Here is a 15,171-nt window from a genome sequence, read left to right as displayed (position 1 = left end):
GTAATTACACACTCAAGGATATAGTCAGCGGTGTGGGGTTTCTTATAAAAAACATTATTTAACTAAATGTAATTAATTTGTTTTTTTAAAAAATTTGAGTATAGTTGACACAGCTGTGGGGTTTTTTTTTAGTGTCATAAAGACTTAAACAAAAGTGGTTTAGCTGTGCTAAAATCAAATACAGCAACAAGGATAGAAATGGTTTGCCCGGAGACATTTTTAGCAAAGTGCAAATGTTTCAACTATGAGTTTGCCTTATAGGAAATGGATGATTCCAAGCTTGAAATTCATGTCACAACTTATTGAGGCGAAAACTTGGCTTGGGGGTTGAGGGAGTATCTAGAAGCCAGGTAGGTTAGGTTCATGATTTGGAAGAGCTGAAACACGGGCCTTTTTGTAATTAAACTATATTTCAGGTCCTTATTGCAGAGTATTTTTATCTTGATATGATCAACCAGGATTTACTGAGAAACTATTACGTATTCCACACTATTAGGAATGATAGAAGATGGAGAGTGATAGACACGGTCTCCCCGACCTTGGCCTCCTTATGGATGACCTTCATCTAAGGGGCACGCTCCAAGGAGCAGCGGCATAGATTAGATCTTCTGCTGGGAAGGGAGACTATTGGAATTCAAATGAGTGGTGGAGACATTATCAAAAGGGAATCTTAAATCCATATATATCATCCATTCACAGACTGAGGTCCTTTTTTTTTTTATTAACAAATTACCTGCTGTATACTATAATTTACCATGACACATCAGTTTGTTGTGAAGTTATAGTTGAAAACTGCTGTTTTAAGGCAGTGCCTGTGACAATATAGGGGTCAGGATTTACAGGCATAAAATAACTGAACTATTCAGGATAGTATAAAATATACAGAAAGGTCGGGGTATACATCATGTACGATTCTTGAGGCTTTTACAGTTAAGGAGATGGTGGAGAAAAATGGCTGCTGAAAAATGGGTAGCTTAATCTGTCCAGGTTCTTTTTTGTTGTTGTTGTTAGGATTTTTTTTTATTTGACAGACAGAGGAAGAGCAGAAATACGCAGAGCGGCAGGCAGAGGGAGAGGGAGAAGCTGGCTGAGCAGGGTGCCTGACGCGGGGGCTCCATCCCAGGAAACTGATCATGGCCTGAGCCCAAGGCAGACACCCAGCCGACTGAGCCACCCAGGCGTCCCAGTCCAGGTTCTTCATTGTAAGCACCAGGGATAAAATCTGATCGATTCTAAGCAGAAAAGGAGTTTATTAAAAAGATACCAGGGCATATGTGTAGGCTTGAGTCCCACCATTTCATCCCTAGATATACACCCAGCAGGTACACGTGCATGTGTGTTCGCCAACGTGTCCCCGTGTGGTAAGGCCAAACTGGAAACCAACCATGTGCCATCTGCGATCTGTCATCCCTCAGCAGGGGAGTGTTTGCCCAGGAACAGAAAGCTACACATACAGAGTGAGCAGGGACAGACTGCAGTTACACGCAGCCTGGGTGAACGGCACGGACATTAGGCGCGGTCGAAGAATCCAGACTCAGAAGAACACAGTGAATGATTCCACTGATAGCAAGTTGAAAAACAGGCAGAATGAATCTAATACAGTTATAAGTCAGGGTAGTGGATGCCCTTGGGAGGGGGAAAAAGGTACCTGGAAGGGAGCACAGCAGGGGCTTTCGGGGCTCTTGGAATGTTCTGTTTCTTGACACAAGTGGATTCAGTTAGCGAAAGTTCTTGGAGCTGTCTGCTTCGTGTTAGTGCGCTTTTTGCTTTCGTGTGTTGCAGTGTGCACTCTTCTATGTGTATGTCGCACATTGGTACAGTTTCACTTGATGAAAAAACGTGTATCAGGTAAGTCAGAATCGCCAGAGCTCCTGCCTGTGTATCTTGAAGCCTGGTTGAGGTTCCCAAATCGCACCACCGAGCGGCGCCAAGCCTGAACCGGCTGTCCCGCCTAGATCATGCCTGTGGTGGCAGCTTCCGCCCCAGGGAGACCGTTCCATTCGTGGCTCTGATTCTACCGCCCTCTTATCTGAAATCTGGGGTGGATGCCTCTGTCAGGCAGAGCCGAGCCCAAGTGCCCATCCTTGCCGCCAGGGAGGCCAGGACGGGCCAGCGAGTATCTGGCATTTTCAGCTCTTAGAGTGGGTGGTGATACTGACCAGAAATGATTAGGAAGAGGCAGTGTCGAGCGAGGGGGGTTTTGTATTTAGGGGCAGCCAGACGGAGAGGGATATCCTTCCTGAACTGAACATTGAGGTCAGTAGAAAAATTGTAAATTTCAAATGGTAGGGACAGTCGAAGCCTAGGGGTAGAAATGGAGTAAAGCATGGTTGTTTGGGTCCTGCGGGACAAGTTTAACCGGATTAAAGGGTGTGTTCTGGGAAAATGGTTTGAGAGAAGTTGAAGGAATAGGGTGGGATGAGATTAAGGATTACTTTGAAAGTCAGGTGGAGGAATTTAAATTTAATATGGGAGTTTGGGAGCTAGTAAAAGTTTCTGAACAAGTGTCCAGAAAGGAAGAGGTATTTAAGGACCATTAATCAGGAAGCATTTCTAGGGACAGCTGGGAGGCATCTGTAGTAATGTAGGGGTGGGGCAGTGCATTGGGAGTAGAAATAAAAGGCCAAGGTTGGATTTAAGAGAGGATTTGAAGGGGAAAAAAAACCTGGTTAGGACTTCAGGAAGGGAATGAAGTAGAAGCTATTCCCAAACTTCTGTGCCTGAATGACTCTACTGGGTCCCATCTCTCCTTGAGAACTAGAGAGGCTGAGAAGGGGACCAGCTTAGAAGAAGCAGAAGAGTGACTTTCAGTTTTGGAATCGTTGAGTGTGAGGTGATAGATACTGAGTGAAAGTGGTTTCCAGTGCGGTTGGGAGAGGCAGAGGGGAGGGAGTGGGGAAGCTCTATGAACGGAGTAGCTCTCACTGGGAGAAAGGCCGCGAAGGCACCAGAACAGAAAGTGCTGGAGCCCTCAGGGCCTTTCTCAGTTCTCATTTTCAGGTCAGCAGCTAGACTGTCTTGACTTGACTGTAGTGGTACATTGGAACCACAGCTGACTTGTGCCTTCTGCTTCATGAAGTTTGAGGTCCACATGGGCACCGTGGGGCTCTTAACCATCTTCTGCCATTTTCTTTCCGGCACTTTAATATCTTCGGAAAGTAAATGATTAGTTTGGAATGTAAATGATTAGTATGGAAAGTGAATGAGGCTTTTCTTGGTTATTTCCAGCTGATTTGAATCCTTTGACTACAAGGAGTTTATGTTAAAGCTGGGGCACTTGAAATGAGGTGCAGAGAGCAGCCTATAAAAAGCAGGCCTCCATTTGATAGGCAGCATTAGAAGCCAGAGTCCTCAGCCCCACTCCTGGGTAGCCTGGGGTCAGGGCTGACAGCTCCTCCATACCATACCTTACTTAGTCTTTTCTAGCCTTAACCAATACATTTAGGCACTCAGCAACCACAAGCTTTAGCATAATATTCGGGCTGGCAAGGCAGCCTGGTCTTTGGTGCATCCCCAGGGTCGGCCTTTGTGTACAACTTGAAAGGCGTTGCTGAGGCGTGCCTTCTTGGTATTCCTCTTAGGACTTTCTGCTCTGTAGTCCGCAGCATGTCCCTGCTTGTAGATGACGCCGCATTGCTCAGGTATCATTAAAGGATACGCAAGTGTCTTAACAGGAAACAGCTCACCCCTTGGGTAATGTGGGAGACAGTGCAGAAAACCCTTACGTGGTTGTCAGTCACTTAGGCCGCTGGCGTGTTTGCTGGCACATAGCATTTTGAGTCCTTGGGCGCTTTAGCTTAACAGGTAATGTCCCTGCGTGTATCCTGGTGTAGATCAGAGCCACGTGAGCTCAGAAGTCCCAAGGCTTTTGACCCTGTAGGGTTTCTCTGCCAAAAGAGGTTGCAGGTTCCAAACATGGGAAATGTCTCTGAGTCTGTATCAAAAGATTCGTCAGCCTTCCTAATCGATTGGATTTTAAAATAAAACAAAGTGATGAGTGTTACATTTATAAAAAATTAACCTTTTGCATTTAGACCTAACAACCTTTGAAACTCTGCTCTTTTGGTCACATGGTACACCTGCTTACAAGGCTCTCGCACACCTTCCTATCAGAGTAAAATAGTTTGCCAAGATATCTGGTGTCATAGGTCACATAGCTTTCGGCAGGATTGAAAGCAACAAGACCATAGAACATCCGGTCTATCATTATTTTGACAGAGAAAGTTCCATTGGCTGGTTTGAGGGAGACAGGGTTGTTTTGTTTTTGTTTGTTTTTATTTTTTATTTTTTAGAAGATTTTATTTATTTATTTGTCAGAGAGAGAGTATACACAAGCAGGCAGAGTGGCAGACAGAGACGGCAAGAGAAGCAAGCTCCCTGCCGATCAAGGAGCCCACCTGGGGACTCGATCCCAGGACCCTGAGCTGAAGGCAGCGGCTTAACCAACTGAGCCACCCAGGCGTCCCTGTTTGTTTTTATTTAAAATCAGTCAGTTAACATTGTGTATTACTAGTTTAAGGGGTAGAGTTTAGGGGGTCGTCAGTTGCATGTCACACCCCGTGCTCATTCCGTCAGGGGCCCCCTTGCATGCCCATCACCCCAATACCCCATCCCTCCACTCCCTCCCCTCCAGCAACCCCATTTGTTTGCTACGGTGAAGAGTCTCTTACGGTTTGTCTCCCTCTTTGATGATGTCTTATTTATTTCCCCCTCCCTTCCCCTATTGTTTATCTGTTTTGTTTTTTATATTCTATATCTGAGCAGATATACGGTATTTGACTTTCTCTGACTTACATCACTTAGCATAAGACCCTCTAGTTCTATCCTTGTTGCAAAGGAGAGGGACAGTTTAACACCCCTCCTGAGCCTTTCCCTTTAAGTTCATTTGCCTTACAAACAAAAGTCCTGACAGCAAAGCTAGCAAGACACAGATGAATGTGTATATATGACTGTTAGGAGGCAAAAGGCAAATGTCACCAGTCTGTGCCATGACCTAAGCATCCTAGGTCAAGTAACCCTTCTGGAACAGGTGATGCTGACTTTATCAATAGGATTCTGCTAAAAATACAAAGAAAAACCATTACCAAGATGCCATATATGTTCAGAGTCTTTTGTTTCATTTTAGAGCTGGTTGAACTTGAGTGGTGGATAGAGCTTTTTCCTTTAGGTATGTTGTTGTCGTACACTTTTACAGTCTGATTCTTTCTAATCTAGGAGCGGTCTCATCTTATGCATTGGAATTTAATGTGACAGACTCAGAAAAAGCCGTTTGCCTTTTTGCAAAATGGCAGATGAATTTCACAATACGCTATGAGACTACAAACAAAACTTACGTAAGTGCTTTTCTTTTTCTTTGAGTTTTACAGTAGGAACTCAGTTCTACCCTTTATCCTTTGTATATATTCACGTAGATAAGATTGCATATGTTAACTGACTTAACATTTAAATTCTGTTGGTTTCTTAAAAAAAAAAAAAGATACTTGAAGGTGTTCTGTTTAGGGTTGGAAGGAATATTTTATTTCCCGGGTTCTTTGGAGTTCTTTTTGCAGCTGATTAAGGGCAAATGATCCAAAGACTGTGGCGTTGAGGTCTGACTACATCTGTAACACTTAACATGTACACATCAAAGCTTTCCCAGTTTAATAGTTTGCTATTAAAATCTCCTTTGAGGGGTAGCCTCTCAATCCTTTTGCCTTCCTATTTTTTTTCAGTTAAGGTCCTGCCTGCTTATAACCTAATTTTTTTTTTTTTGAATCAAGAGCAGACGTTCAGGCCAATTTTTCCTTTTTCCTTTCTGACATACATGAATTTGTCCAGAGGACTGGGATGTAGGTGAAGAATCTGAGACTGGTTTACACAATGGGGCAGGTCGAGGGCAGCCTGGCTGTGGGGGGCGAGAGGCGGGGGTCGGTGACAGAGACCCAATTGGCGCGTCCTCTACAGATGCCTGGTGCTCGGTACTGCCTGTTTCCTCCTTACCCCCGCACTCCTTTTTCTTTTAGAAAACTGTAACCATTTCCGACTTCAGCACTGCATCATATAATGGAAGCGTTTGTGGGGATGATCAGAACAATCCCAAAATAGTGGTGCAGTTTGGATCTGGTTTTTCCTGGACTGTGAATTTTACCAAGGAAGAGTCTACTTACTCAATTGACAGCATCTCGTTTTCCTACAACACTAGTGATAAGGCGACTTTTCCCGATGCTAAAGATAAAGGTAAGCTTATGAATTAGATTTGTGTTATGCTTTCTTGCTCTTTTTTTTTTTTTTAAATCTTTGAGAGAGAAAATGTGCGGGGTGGGGGAGAGGCAGAGGGAAAGAGAGAAACACCCAGTTAGACTCCGAAACGGGGCTTGATCTCATGACCCTGAAATCACGATGTGAGCTGAAACCGAGTCAGACAGTTAACGGACTGCACCACCCAGCGCCCCTCTCTTGCTTATAGTAATACAAATGTAGGGCGCTTGGGTGGCTCAGTGGGTTGAGCAGTCTGCCTTTGGCTCAGGTCATGGTCCCAAAGTCCTGGGATCAAGCCCCGCATCAGGCTCCTCGTTCAGCGGGGAGTCTGCTTCTCCCTTTGCTCCTCACCCTGCTCATGCTTGCTCACTCGCTCTCAAATAAATCTTTTTAAAAAGTGTGTGTGTATGTATCTATATACACATTTAGAAAATCATACAAATGTAAATAATTTTTAAAAATCATCTGCACACACATGTGTCTTCCTAACTAGAACAGAAAGTTCATGTCTTTGTGTCCCCACCACCCATGTATGGCAGTGTTCGACATGGTGATGGTAATTTGCTGTCCCTCTTTGAGTTTACTTTGTACCACGGAGTACCCTAAGTGTGTGACTAGCTGACTTTCAGTCCCGTGACAGCAAGCCTGGGAAGTAGAAATTATCTCAGCTTTATAGGTAAAGGGAGTCAGTCTTGATGAGATTAAGTGACTTGCCCTGAGGTCACACAGCTTGTAAATGGTGAGCTGGTGTTCGAACCAAAGTCTGTTAAGCTGCAGCGTTTGTGGGCTTTACTCTTTTTACTTATTTCGTTCAGTAGTGGGTCATCGACAAATGCTGAATGAGTGAGAAAACCCTTTAGGGATAGATATTTTTTATTTTTTAGAGAGGCAGCGAGAGAGGGAACACAAGCAGGGGGAGAGAGGGAGAGGGAGAAGCAGGCTTCCGGCTGAGTAGAGAGCCTGATGGCGGGCTGGATCCCAGGATCCTGGGGTAACGACCTGAGCCCAAGGCAGACGCTTAATGACTGAACCACACAAACCCCCCCCATAGAGATTTTAAATCTGTACAAGTTCAGTAACCTGAGATCAGCAGAAATGTTTCATCCTCAGATTTTTTTTTTTTTTTTTTACCATTTAGATAGGATTTGGACTGAAAAGTAAATGATTAATTAAAGGCAAAATGAAAGGGAAAATGTTGCTATTTGGAGACAATATCGGATCCAGACCAACTTGGAAAAGCATTAGCAAATAAGGCGTCCTTGTCACTCTTAGAACTGAAATGCATACTGGATTTTTTATTTTGTACTGAGTATTTTGAGGGCACGGATAGTGGAGATTTCAGTTTAGTCGGGGTTGTAATTCTCCTTTCTTTCCCTTCTGTTGAGATTTGGGTCAACAGGGTGTCTGTAAGTAGCTTTCACAGATAGTATTTCCTTTCAACTGCAGAAACACACGCAGATGGTCTTTAGTTGCAAGCCCTGGGGATAAATGACTCACTGGAGGTATGGATAGCAAAAGATCCTATTTTCAGGACCCAGAGGTGAATGAGCTCATACAAAACTTGGGAGGCAACAGGACAGAGACTTGGAAATCAGTCCTAGTTTTTCTCTTTCCTAATCTCATGCGTAAGGGTAACTGGAGCGAGTCTGTTACTGTTTTACTTGTGTATTTAGCTTTGCGCCCTGCATTGTCCTTTCCAACTAGTCTGCGGTTTGCCCCTCACCTTCAAGGAGCTGTAAAACAAGTTGGGGAGACAAAGCAAAATGGTTTTTCCAAGTTCGATGGCAAAAGTAGAACGCGCCGGATCAGTGTGATTATTTGTTGTTGTTCCAGGGTTTTGTTGGGGGGCGGGGGTGGACATGAGGGAAGCCTGCTGGCCCTCTCGCCCAGGGTACAGAGTAAACTTGCAGATGCCATATGCTTCCTGAGCCCATCTGTGAGGGCCTGTGGTTCTAGAGTGCGTGGTCTGAATGTGTCCTCACCAGTCGTCTGCTCGCCTGCTCGCCTGCTGGCCTGCAGGCGAGCCAGAGGAGAGGTCGGCGGGTGTTGGAGGAGGACGAGCTGAGTCAGGCAGGGAGTTTGAGCAGAGGCTTTCCAGCAGGGGGAAGCATGGTATGAGCAGCAGTCGCTGGAAAGCTTCCTGATGAAAATAGAGGCTGTGTGTGTAGCAGGAGAATCAAGTTGGCTGGGCGCAGCGGGTCTAAATTATAGGGGGCCTTGGAAGCCAAGGAAAGGCATTTAGCTTGATGGCGTAGGCACTGGGGAACCATTTTAGGTTTTTAGGCAGGAGAATGACAGAACAGAAGCAGAGACAGTAGTTTATAAAGAATGTTCTGTAGGATTCATTGGGAAGTGAGGAGACCGCAGGCAGAGATGCCCACGTTAAGGGGCTGCTGCAGTAACCAAGAGGTGATAAGACCAGGGCCGAGATCAAGGGGTGGCGATAAAAGGACAGATGGGACAGATTTGAATGGAAAAACAGTGGACTCTAAAATTAACATCTTACTCTCCTTGTTTTTATTTTAAACGAGGAATGCAGTTTTTTTTTAAATGACCAACATCTATGAAATAACATATTTGAAAGTATTTGGAATTTAAAATGGTTTCCTTAAATGGACTGTTGTTTTTGAAATGATTTAGTGTTTTATTTTTAGGCATCTGATAATTGGAGTAATTTTGAAAACTGCTGTTTTCTTTTAAATTTTTTTTTGTGATTAAAGTACAGAAAAGTCCAGAGAGTTATGTAATAGACCTACATGTATCTGTTACCCAGAATTTATAAATGCCATTTCTTTCATATTTTGCCTCATCTATTTATTTATTTAAATAAAGCCTTACAGATACACTTGAGGTTTCCTTTGTACTCACTCCCCGGAGTCATTTTCCTGTCTGCCTCCTAAGTGGCAGCCACTTTTAGGAACTTGGGGTGGAGCCTTCCTATTGGTCTGTTTATATTGGACTAATCGGTACATGTTCATAAATAATACATAGTTTAAAAAATTACCGTTTCATAGTATATCTCCAGTATGTCTGTAGATGGTTTCTGAGCTCTGTTTATATAAGACAGTTCAAATACCTATTCACTTACGTAAACAGTGAGAAAAACCAGTTTTGGGGAAAAAATGTTCTAGTTCTTTGACTTAAATTTTTCCCCGCTTTGGCCATTAGGGGGTGCCATGACAGCATGAATTGGCTGTCTTGCTACTTCATGGAGAGGCCCTGAAGACAGCCCCTGTTAAGGACCTCGTATCCCTCCCTCCCTCGATGCTTCTCCGGAAGAAACTAAGCCATTTGGGTGTGGTTAGTTGTGGTCATAGTCTCTTCACCATGGGCCTTACAATAAAAACTCCATACAGACTGACTGTAACTTACTCCTTTCACATTCTGAAGATATCCTGAAATGGAATAGTCTTGAAATGCTAGCCAGGAAGAGGTTCCAGAAGCTCATTTTAGTAACTGTAACTGACTTCGGGATAGTAGCACAAAAGTAAGGACTTCTCTGAAGTCCAGAAGTCCTTGCCGAATCCATCTTCCTTCCTTCCTTTGGTCGCGAGGCCCTGTTGATCGTACGTTAGCTGTGTGTTCAGTTTGGCCTCTTTGCTGTCCGTCTTCTGCCTCTCACCATCTTAATTTAGGCAGCCCCTCACCTTTTACCTCAGCCAGAGCAGCAGCCTTCTAACTACTTTCCTTCTTTAATGACTTCCCGCAGAAGTTATTGCCCCTGCCTAGCCCCTGCAATTTTGTGTTCTCCCTTAGAATAAATTATATGTGTGTTATTTATTTCCAGCTGTAAAAACTCAAGCTCACCCTCCACTGCTGACAGAATAAAGCCTAACCTGTCCTCAACTCCTCCAGTTTTCCTTCAACGCGTGGCCACCTTTGACTCATCTTTCCCTCTTAACCCCCATCACGGCTTTCCTCCTTACTCGCTCTGTTTCAGCCCCAGTGAATTTGTCATTTCTTTCTTTCTTTTTTTTTTTAAAGATTTTATTTATTTACTCGACGGAGAGAGAGATCACAGGTAGGCAGAGAAGCAGGCAGAGGGTGGGGGGAAGCAGGCTCCCCGCTGAGCAGAGAGCCCAATGTGGGGCTTGATCCCAGGACCCTGAGATCATGACCCGAGTCGAAGGCAGCAGCTTAACTCACTGAGCCAGCCAGGTGCCCTGAATTTGTCATTTCTTGAACCCGTGTCCTCTGTCCCATGTGGATGCAGTGAGGCAGGATGGCAGAAGGAGGAGAGAGTCTGCAGATAAATTTACGTCCTCACTTTTCTCCTGCCTTCTTGGAAACTGTTAGTGTTAATTTTGTTTTACAGGAATTTTGACCGTCCGTGACGCTGTGGGATTCAGAATTCCTTTGAACGACATGTTCAGATGCAATAGTTTATTAACTCTAGAGAATAGCGGTGTCGTCCAGTACTATTGGGATGTTCACGTACAGGCTTTTGTCCAGAATGGCACAGTGAGCACAAAAGGTGAGTTCTTCAAACAGATACACTTGGATCCTGATTTAAGCTTCGAGTATACCAGCTGGCTTGCATTGAAGTCTTGTTATTTGGAAGCATTTCTACACTAAGACTTGCGTAGCTTTCACCGGACCATGAGGTTTTTGCAGATAACCATAATTCTTGTTCCTGTGGGACTTCGCAGTTTCAAGTTGATGATGCATACATTATGGGGGATGGTTTTTTGCAGATGCTTGACCTGTAGCATTTTCAGCGGATCAAACCCAGTCTTTGTTTGAACAAATCCTCAGATAGCTTGCTTGATCATCAGCTTTTTAGCTTTTGATGATTCAAGACCACAGCTTAGGAATGAGATTTTTGTGTTTGAATCTTGAGTTTACTCAACTGCTTTTATAACTTACGTATAGCTAAATGGAAATATCATAATTTCTCATTCACCAGCTCTGAAAATCGACCAGCCCTTCCTAAGAAGAGGTTGAAATGCCTCTGGTTTGCTGAAGGGGTGATACACATAGAGGGTTCATTTGTATTTGAACCCTGTAGTGATTTCTTTTTTTTTTTTTTTAAAGATTTTATTTATTTATTTGGTAGGCAGAGAGGCAGGCAGAGAGAGAGGAGGAGGCAGGCAGAGAGAGAGAGGAGGAAGCAGGCTCCCTGCTGAGCAGAGAGCCCGATGCGGGGCTCGATCCCAGGACCCTGGGATCATGACCTGAGCCGAAGGCAGAGGCTTAACCCACTGAGCCACCCAGGCGCCCCCCCCCCCCCCATAGTGATTTCTAAATGTTCCTCTGGTGAACACTCTCCTTCCTTCTAGTGGTGTGTGGGAAAGAAGAGGGAAGGAGGGAGATGTTTTCAGATTTAAATCTCTCATTTTCACATCAGAAGCAGGTGACAACTCTTTGGGAATAAAGGGACATCAGGGCGCAAAAAGATGAGTGTGTGGTAGCTGAAGTATGAAGTAGAGAAAGCATTTTTTTTTTTAATTAGACAGAGATCGCAAGTAGGCAGAGAGAGGGGGGGAACGCAGGCTCCCCGCTGAACAGAGAGTCCGATGCGGGGCTCGATCCCAGTACCCTGAGATCATGACCTCAGCCGAGAGGCTTAACCCACCCAGCCCCCCAGGCACCCCTGGAGAAAGCATTTGTATGTGTCGGGTGTGTCATAATTCTGAGAGACCCGTCAGTATCTGAAGCAGCAGTTTGGGAACCTCTGCCTGAGTCCCCTAATAAAACTCTTTGAACTTGTATTGTGAGAAATATTTTGCTCTTTCGTGGCCTTACGAATTAAGAAGAAGGCCACTTCAGTTTGTTTTGTCCTGTTTGTTTTCTTTAGAGTATCTGTGTGAAAAAGATAAAACTTCCACCACTGTGGTACCCATCACCTCCACCGCTGCGCCATCCCCCACCACAGCACCTACTCCAAAGGAGAAACCAGAGGTGGGATCCTACTCGGTTAATAACAGCAATGGTACTTGTCTTCTGGCTACCATGGGGCTGCAGCTGAACTTCACTCACAACAAGGTATAGTTCTCTGTGTTTATTGATACGTTCTTCTCATATCTCCCTTCAGATGCGGTGTATCTTTCCTCTGGCCTAAGAGTAGTTTTGTTGCTAGACTGGTTCTGTTTTAAAGATTTTTAAAAATTTCATTTATTTGAGAGGGGGGGAGAGAGAGAGACCATGAGCAGGGAGTGGGGCAGAGGGAGAAACAGACTTCCCACTGAGCAGAGAGTCTGATGTGGTACTCAACCCCAGGACCCCAGGACCATGACCTGAGCCAAAGGCAGCCACCTAACGATGGAGCCACCTAGGCGCCCCCAATTCTGTTTTTCGTTTTTGTTTTTGTTTTAAAGATTTTATTTATTTATTTGACAGATCACAAGTAGGCAGAGAGGTAGGCAGAGAGAGAGGAGGAAGCAGGTTCCCTGCTGAGCAGAGAGCCCGATGCGGGGCTCGATCCCAGGACCCTGGGATCATGACCTGAGCCGAAGGCAGAGGCTTTAACCCACTGAGCCACCCAGGCACCCCTGCCCCAATTCTGTTTTAAATGGAGATTTGATGTTGACCTGTTGAGGACTGATAAATTCGGAGTTACTGTAACGACGAAGAGTTAATGTCCCAGGCAAGGGGTTTTCTTGGCCTGTGGGAAACCTAGCCATTTCAGGGACTCTTCGGGGTTTAGATTCTGTTTACCATCAGTAGATCGGAGTACAGACAGTTGATTTTTATTTCAGTCCGTTTAAAATATAACTCCTTCACATTTGTATCTGGAACGCAGTGTGGGTTGACTTAGGGGAAAGTGCAGCTGTTTCTCCATGACTCAGACCGTGGCCGTGCACCCCAGGCTTGCGTCTGCCACGGCGCTTGTGGTTGCAGTGTTCCCCTGCGCCTCCAGGGGGCGTGCCGACGGACGCATCCCCATTTCCAGAGTCTTGCGCCTTCAATAAGCGAGCGGCACAGATGACTCTTATGCTCCATAAAAATGTGTCTTTTCATTTGGCTCATTACTGAGGAAGCTTCCTTCTTGTTTTTCTTTTCTTTCCTTTTTTTTTTTTAAGTTGTCTGAGTCATAGCTTGAGGGTCTGGGCCAACTTCGTTTGAAAGTAAGACACCATAAACTTAAGTATCCAGACAAAAGCATTCCCCCCCCCCCCCCCCCCCCCCCGCCGAAGTTGTTTATTAGAGGGTAAGGGTTTGCTATGGACTCGCCCCGGTCAGCTGTACCTTTCTCCCTCTTCTTCCCCTCCAGGTGGTTTCAATTATTAACATCAACCCCAACACCACGGACTTCACCGGGAGCTGCCAGCCTCGGAGTGCCCTGCTCAGCCTGAACAGCAGCAACGTCAAGTATCTTGACTTCGTCTTTGCTGTGGTGAGTAACAGATTTCCCTGAGATCTGGGCTGTTTTCTTAGAAACACATCTGAAAGTCTAAATAGCTGTGTGTGTGTAGCAGGGGATTTAGCTCTGTTTTCCATTTCAGCACTGCTTCATGATAAAGTGTGGGCCATCAGTCCCTCTTAACCCCTCAGTCACCTCGGGGGTCTGCAGGCTGGATTCTTAGCTTCATGTTCACCAGAAGTGACTGTTCTGCCCTCACATAGACTTGAGGGTAGGAGCAAGAATTAACCCACATCAAAAAAAAAAATCTCTATCTGCTGTAGAAATACTTAATAATAAAGTATATGTATTTATGGGCGCCTGGGTGGCTCTGGGTTAAGCCGCTGCCTTTGGGCTCAGGTCATGATCTCAGGGTCCTGGGATCGAGTCCTGCATCGGGCTCTCTGCTTAGCGGGGGGCCTGCTTCCCTCTTTCTCTGCCTGCCTTTCCCTCTACTTGTGATGTCTTTCTGTCAAATAAATAAAATCTTTAAAAAAAGAAAAAAAAGTGTATATATTTATATATTACATGTTATAAAAGGTAAAAAGTAATTTCCCTCACATGTTTCTCTGTTATTGGTTAGAAAACTCATGTTTGTTTACTCGAATATTTTAGGTTTTTTGGAGGCTATACTGTTTGTCATAGTATCAGGAATAATAATAGTTAACGTTTATTGAGTACTTGCCACCCACAAGGCTCTGTGTAAGTACTTATCATGCATAAATTCATTAAATCAACGTAGTATATAATGGTAGCATTCGGGTTTTTGTTGTTCATGTTTGCATGAAGGGCTGAACCCTAAAGAGAAGGTTCTAGGTTAAGCCTATGTGCTCTACTTCTTGCTAGCATAAATTCATCATTGAGGACTTTTATTTCTCCCTTCTCAGAAGCAGCTATTACCCTCATAATTTTTGAGTGTGTGTGTGTGTGTGTGTGTGTGTACATGTGTTTTAGCAAATGGGAAAGGGGACAGCCATCAGGGAAAACGTTAAGCTGCCAGCAATTCTCAAACTGAGAGTTATTGTATAGGTAGATTAAAAAACAGTTCTGCTTTTAAATCAGGTTATGTTATCTAGGATGGAGAAACACTCTCAACATCTGATACATAAAAAAATTAGGTGTGTGGAGTTTGTTTCAAGTCCGAACTTAGTATCTTTAGTCTGAAGCCCTTTTCTCTGTGGAATATATGTGGAGTAATTGAGGACTGTATCAGGCAATTACAGTTTAGAAAGGTTTATAAGGATCTTCCCTTTACCAGCATTGAAAGCTTTCCTCTGTTATGTACACATATGACCAGAGGATTAATATTAAAAATGTCTGGTCAGGCTCGTCCTTTTCGATGAGGTAAGAGCAGGCCTCCCTGGACATGTTGTCTTTTAAAGTTACCTCATAGAGATTATACTATAAGAATGAAGAAAGTAGTGTTTTAGGTTCCTTCCCTTTGGAGTGATTGAGTTTGATTTTTCTAGCTGTGGTTGGGTCCTAAAAGGAATATGGTTTCTTCTGACTGTTGTGGGGAAATATTTAATAATTACAATATCTAATTTTCCCAACAGACTATTTCATTTTATTTTTTTAAAAAGTTTTTTTAA

General features: G+C 44.3%; 1 protein-coding gene across 3 annotated transcripts in view; it reads left to right on the top strand.

Annotated features, from left to right (window-relative positions):
• The window catches only part of LAMP2 (lysosomal associated membrane protein 2), a 39,986-nt gene that overhangs the window by 6,089 nt on the left and 18,726 nt on the right, over nt 1-15,171 (top strand). For all 3 annotated transcript variants that reach the window (XM_032329938.1, XM_032329940.1, XM_032329939.1), the window contains exons 2-6: nt 5,215-5,333; nt 6,003-6,216; nt 10,553-10,711; nt 12,035-12,222; nt 13,451-13,573. In XM_032329938.1, the coding sequence (XP_032185829.1) occupies nt 5,215-5,333; nt 6,003-6,216; nt 10,553-10,711; nt 12,035-12,222; nt 13,451-13,573 (803 nt within the window). The remainder of the gene's footprint in view (nt 1-5,214; nt 5,334-6,002; nt 6,217-10,552; nt 10,712-12,034; nt 12,223-13,450; nt 13,574-15,171) is intronic.

Source organism: Mustela erminea, chromosome X (assembly GCF_009829155.1).
Source record: "Mustela erminea isolate mMusErm1 chromosome X, mMusErm1.Pri, whole genome shotgun sequence".
NCBI classification, from domain to species: Eukaryota; Metazoa; Chordata; class Mammalia; order Carnivora; family Mustelidae; genus Mustela; species Mustela erminea.
The sequence above is the reverse complement of the archived record's forward strand: the minus strand, read 5'-3'. Positions and strand labels throughout refer to the sequence as shown.